This window comes from Plectropomus leopardus, chromosome 9 (genome assembly GCF_026936395.1).
Source record: "Plectropomus leopardus strain MGB_pleo_1.0 chromosome 9, ASM2693639v1, whole genome shotgun sequence".
Taxonomy (NCBI): Eukaryota; Metazoa; Chordata; class Actinopteri; order Perciformes; family Serranidae; genus Plectropomus; species Plectropomus leopardus.
This window is the reverse complement of record NC_142184.1, coordinates 3,455,802-3,461,801: the sequence shown is the minus strand read 5'-3', so window position 1 is coordinate 3,461,801 and position 6,000 is coordinate 3,455,802. Positions and strand designations below refer to the sequence as shown.

The 6,000-nt window shown below is 38.8% G+C and overlaps 1 protein-coding gene across 2 annotated transcripts in view; it reads right to left on the bottom strand.

Moving 5' to 3' along the window:
• Positions 1–732: 732 nt before the first annotated feature.
• dnmt3bb.1 (DNA (cytosine-5-)-methyltransferase 3 beta, duplicate b.1) overlaps positions 733–6,000 on the bottom strand; it is a 38,040-nt gene continuing 32,772 nt past the window's right edge. The window contains exons 17-22 of one of the 2 annotated variants that reach the window (XM_042491547.2): positions 5,558–5,648; positions 5,299–5,444; positions 4,861–4,946; positions 4,551–4,620; positions 4,324–4,442; positions 733–4,091 (exon numbers count right to left, since the gene is read on the bottom strand). In XM_042491547.2, coding sequence (XP_042347481.1) covers positions 3,950–4,091; positions 4,324–4,442; positions 4,551–4,620; positions 4,861–4,946; positions 5,299–5,444; positions 5,558–5,648 — 654 coding nt within the window. In that variant the 3' untranslated portion in view covers positions 733–3,949. Of the gene's footprint in view, positions 4,092–4,323; positions 4,443–4,550; positions 4,621–4,860; positions 4,947–5,298; positions 5,448–5,557; positions 5,649–6,000 lie in introns of both variants that reach the window. The other variant, XM_042491546.2, reaches the window with a different exon arrangement.

Here is a 6,000-nt window from a genome sequence, read left to right as displayed (position 1 = left end):
GCACACTTTTTATTGTGGGGTACTAAAAGGCTCTCTATCAAGCCCATTGTTTTGCTATATTTTATAGGCTTTATTTTTTCAGCAGGGGCTGGCTCAATTTGCGGCAGCGGCACCTAACTGTGGCACCTCGTGTGGCACCCCCAGATGCCGCAGCTAGGTGCCGCTAGCAGTCGCAGCAGATGCCACTGGTTGCCGAGACATGCCGGGAGGTGTCAGGAGGTGCCAGTGCTTGTGCCACTGATTGCCACGAGGTGCCGGGAGGTGCCAGTGCTTGTGCCGTGGTTTGGCGGAGGTGCCGGGAGGTGCCAGTGCTTGTGCCGCGGTTTGGCGGAGGTGCCGCGAGGTGCCAGTGCTTGTGCCGTGGTTTGGCGGAGGTGCGCCAGGTGGTTGCACTTAGATTAAATGCTTCATTTTTTTGAGTACGGCACTAATAAAACATTGAAGTTATTTATCATGTAAAATTCCAACTATCGTCACATTTTTTTAATACTGGGGGGTTGCACAATTGATCAGACAAGCTGTTTTAAGAATAAGGTATTTGAATTTGTAATTATTGTTACAATTTTATGAACCAATTAATGCAGTCGTTAAAAAACAAATTAGTACATTTACCAACAATGAAAATAGCCCTTACTTGCAACCTTACTAACTTTAACAGACCCGTCAAAGTAAATATCAAAACAAAAAATAAATGCACACAAATCGATTGGCATCTCACACAGGACACAGGTATTCAGCGGCCAAGCTACATTTTTATTGAGTAAAAATTATATATAGGTTGCTATAAGAAGTACACAAACATAAAAAAAATACATCAACACATTTCCACTAGTCAAAGTATAAAAATAGCACAGAATCTGTTCTTTTGAAATGCTTTTGCACTTTAGATTCATAAAAAGGTAAACATGCGAAACAAAAAAAAATCGGTGACTGCAATCCTGATAAAAGTTAAAGCACTAACAAGTTATAGCAATAAAAGAAACTGTTCTCAGACATCATTCACATCGAGCCTACAATTACACTCAAATGCTTTACATCTAAATAACGCAAGATATCAAAAAGCTATTGATTAATATGCTCTATAATGTGCTATAACATTACAATTTTTTTTTAAAAAAAAGCTTTATACTGTTAATATATACTGTATGTTCTCAATATAAAAAGTCTTAAAAGAGCAGTTACAAAAAAGATAAAAACTAGATTTTTTTGCGTACTGTTTTCAAGCAAAACATTCAACAAGCTCAGAAGTATTAATGAAGCATGTAAACAATAACTTTTTGGTTTTTTTAAAGGACTTTAAAATCAGAACTGAAAACGAAAAGAAGCTCCTGGTGGCACTTACAGCGGCCTTTTTGAGCACCATAGCGGAGTCCAGTACATTTCTAAATTTACCGGTCATTTTAACACGAAAGAAAAAAGTTCTTAAAAGGTTGTGCATTTTGAGTTTTAAAAAAATAATGTAGTTCCTGGTCATACAAGAGAGTTTAACACTTGTAAACCTCTCTGTCGATACAGTACGCAAAACATTGTGTAAAAAAAGTTCCAGTGATAAAATACAAGCTATATATATATACAAACACAGGGCATATAGGAGCATAAAGCTACAGTATATATTCACAGAACAGAGATCCTACAGGAGGAGGGATGTACAGTTGCCCCTTTGTCTGAGGTAATGCCCATTTAGTACGATTTGGTGACAGCCGACAGCATTTCAAAATCTTCCAGTTCGCAAACAAACAATAAAAGATATTTTTAAAAAGACAGCGCCAAGTTTTTGTGAATTTGGTCACATCAAGAGAATTGGTACCAAAACAAACCATCCAGTAAATTCTTCTGTCTGGTGAACATGCCAAAGCTTAGGCATACAGTATGACATATAAATGCAGGTTAAAAAAACAACGTTTCTCATTGTTAATGTGCATTATAAATTTACATTTTTGCAACAAACTTGGTGTTTGAAGTTAAATAATGTAAAAAATATTTATAGGCTACATACTGTACACAAAAGCATGTGCACCACACAGTATCAACCAGCATCAGAGATCAGAGATGATTTTCATGTCAGTCCTCTTTTTTTGAAATAAAGAACTCTAAAACCAAAAGTCAGTGTTGAGTTTAAAAAAGGCATTGTGTGTTCAACAGTGTTTCCTGTCATCCAGTCATTACAGTGAACTGATATTACGTTATTTCAAAGATAAAAATCAGTAGGATAAATGCCATTACTCTTTCATTCTCAGCTGTCTGGAATGGTTGGCAAAAAGACAAGAAAAACCATTCTCTCTATCTCTGTTTTTGCATTGGCTTGTTTCAAGTATTTGTAGCTTTCAGGGAGATTTCGCGGTCATATTACAACTTAAAGTTTCACACTATCTACACAAATTTTTTTTTAATATTATCTTTAATAAACATTTAGATTTTTTTTATTTTAAGGAAGCTATTTTGCTCATACGAACTTCAAAGCAAAAGTTAAAAGTAAAATTTTCCTTTTTTTTTAACTAACAATATAAACTAATCTAAGACAAATTCCTGCTTCATCTCCAGGTTAGCTTGTTTTGCACTAGCTTCCATTGCTGAATGTGTTTTCCTACAGTACTCGGGTTTTCTTTCCATAATCAAATCGTAAATCCTCCTCTGCTCCGTCGGATGATTTAAGCACTTTTTTATCAACATTATAACAAAGATTAAATGTTAGAATTGAACAACTACAACTTGTCCCTGTGTGGCTAATACTGCATTTACACCATGAGCGACACAAATCATTTTTCAATGAAAGCGCTTTTAACTGTCACTGCAGACGAGTGTGACGCACAACAGCGCTCCAGTGATGTGGTGAAACCTCAACCAATTATATTTTTTGTTTCTAGCTGTGGTTCTCTGGGGGGTGTCGAAATGTAATGTTTAAAGATGATAATATTTTTGACTAAATACGAACTTCAGATGACACTCTGTCGAGGTCATTTGCGGCAAGGAGCAAACGTGATGACATTGCTACATTAACGAGCACTCGAGCATCAATTCAACGGCGAGCTAGTCGCCGCGTTGCTCGTAGTGTGAACACAGCACAAGACTCATGGGAAATGTTGTTGTTAAATGCTGACAAAATAATGTTAATCTGGTTAATCTTTTATGATCCAGTTGAGATTGGGCCATTTATCTTAGAATTTTGACAAAAATATCATGTTTTGGCTTTTCTACACTGCTGAAACCCTTTTTTGAGAAAACACATTCAGGCACGAGGCTAGAGGAACAGCAAGGAAGTCCGAAAACTGTCCATCTAAAGACTTTGGTTCAAGTGTTTTTTTTTCGATGAACAGCCTGTATCAGCAGCTTGTTGTCACACATTTTAAACGGAGATGATGAGCGACCTCTGAAATGTTTTTACACTTCCTATTTAAAAAAAAAAGTTTGATACAAAGCCACTTAAACAGCTGTACTGTCTGTGCTATGTTGGTCTCTATTTGTCTACAACTACTAAGTGTTGTCAAAACCTTTTACGGGCATTTTAAAACAAAAATAAAATCCTGTTAAAGTCACTCTACAGGCCTAATGTTTATGAACACAGCAGAAGAATCAGCGTCGTCGTCTTTTCCCTTTTTAACTCGGCTGAACCTCCAGGGAGGAGGAGCTCTGTCCTGGCCTCTGTTATGGATCCTAGTCTGACCGGCCTCCCTCTCTCTTCCTGACACTTTGGGGTAGTGATAAACCTTTGCTGTATTTGTGTATCTAGTGTGTGTTTAAGACTGCAGTGTATTATCACCAGGGTCCAAAAAAAAGAGCTGGAAACAAACTAACAGCTACTATTTCCCAGCTTCACTCATTCGTAGTGAAACTGGTTGTTTGCCTGCCAGACGGGAGACAATCCCACCACTTTTTTCTCAGAGCCAGTATCACAAAAGAAAAGCTGGTGTTCAATCATAGTGGCGTCGGTTTGCTCTGTGATGGCTGGGGTCTATTCACAGGCGAAGTAGTCTTTCAGAGGTGCGAAGAGATGCCGGATGACGGGGACGCTCCAGGACCGGCCCAGAAGCTTCTGCCTGGCACCGCGACCCATGTTGGACACGTCTGTGTAGTGGACAGGGAAGCCAAAGATCCTGCAGGGTGAGAAAGTACACAAACACCATCACAATCAGTGTCACAATGGTACTAAAGCAGTCTGATGAATCAATGAATATCTTCTCCTTTGCCGATAGCATGATGACAATCAACAATGCGAATATCGGCCGATATCGATGTTGTTACGATGGATCTGCACGTCCCTAATATTTGATCTTTTGTCATTTGAAGGCTTTGTTAACAGTGTTTATGTGTGATTTTCCCGCTCACCTCTCCAGCTCAGTGCACCACAGAATGTCCTCCTTCCCGTTCATCAGGACAGGAAAGTGTTGATCCTTCCCTTGTTTGATGGAGTTGGAGCGGGTAGTGATGGTGCGCACCTTCCCAAACTACAAAACAAACAAACACACAGTCAAATAAGTGCAACCAAGAAGCTGTTTTGCAAAGAAAGAACTAAGAAGAGTGGCATGAGTCTGCACTCTGTGCACATCTCTAACCTTTGCGACTCTGCCGTGATCCAGACAGTCCTGCAGCTCCAGCTTGTCCATCCCAGAGGCACACAGAGGCCTGAAACACAGAGTCATCACATGTATCTGTATGTATCTGATACCATAAGCAAAACGCACGCACAATATAAATAAATATAGCTTTTTGTGAAAATTACAGTAACACTTCTAGTCTCAGATACTGTGCTGTAACATGTTGATTGACACTGAGAAGTCACAGGTTGATATCTTCGTTTGATATTTTAGAAATCAGGACTCATTGTTTCTAAAATGATGATGAGACGTTGTGTTTTTTCCCTACCTGTTCATGCCCGGCAGGTTTCCCCAGAAGTATCGGGCACGGTGAGCAGCAGAGACCTCGATAGCGTCGATCATCACAGGGTTACACTGCAAAAAAAACAGAAATAATAATAATTAAAAAATAAATAACACACAAAGACACAGTGATTACTCATAAGCTCATTGTATTTTATAGCATTATATACTAATACACCATTATTATTTAATATTATTTCACCCTTTATATCTTACCTCTTTAGTGTTTTACTGTAAATCTGTATCTTTCATGATATGTTATATTTTATTGCTCTGTGTAAAGACCTTTAAATTGTTTTTCAAAATGAGCCATACCAATAAAGCTGCCTTTCCCTGCCTTATTTAAATAATCATCTTTCCTTCGTGGATGTCCTTGCTTTGTGTTTTTTGCAGCTGTTTACCCTCTACAGTCCCTGTAACTCACCTCCAGGAATCGTGAGATGTCCCTCTTATCGTTGACGCCCATGGCGACCACGTTCTCGAACATCCAGAAGAACGGCCGGTCCTCTCCTTCTTTGGGCTTGGCCTCGCTCAGCAGACGATAAAACTCAAAGAAGAGCCTCCCTGTGCCTTCTGGAGCAAGAAAACATCATCAGAAAAAAAACCCAAAGACAATAACAACCAACCTGTATTAGTGCTTCAGTAAAGACTCTCTGATGTGTCTTTCTCTGTCGGGTATTTACCGTAGAGCCCTTTTCTTGCAGGATTGACGATTGACAGGTCGTTGCAGGGACTTCCTCCGATCACCAGGTCAAATGGACCCCACTCCTGAAGCTGAGAGAGACAACAGCACCACCAAGTGTTAGACTGAGGGAGTCACAGCTGCTGCACGACTAAAACAACAAATTACACTCGGACAAACATAGAGATTTTATATTTTTCTGCAGATTTTCTTGCAAAACTGTGAGATTTTTAGCACCAAGGATCATCCAGTTTTATCAGGTTGATTCAAGATTTTATGCATGTAGATGTTTTCTCATTATGTAATTATTATTGTATAAAGATAAATAGAATTCCACTAAACTGATGCTATAACAAAAGCAGTAGTCTGCATTATGGCTGAATTTAACATGTTTTTTTCCAATAATCTGTGTGATTATTTGTAAAATGAATTAACTGTTTGGTC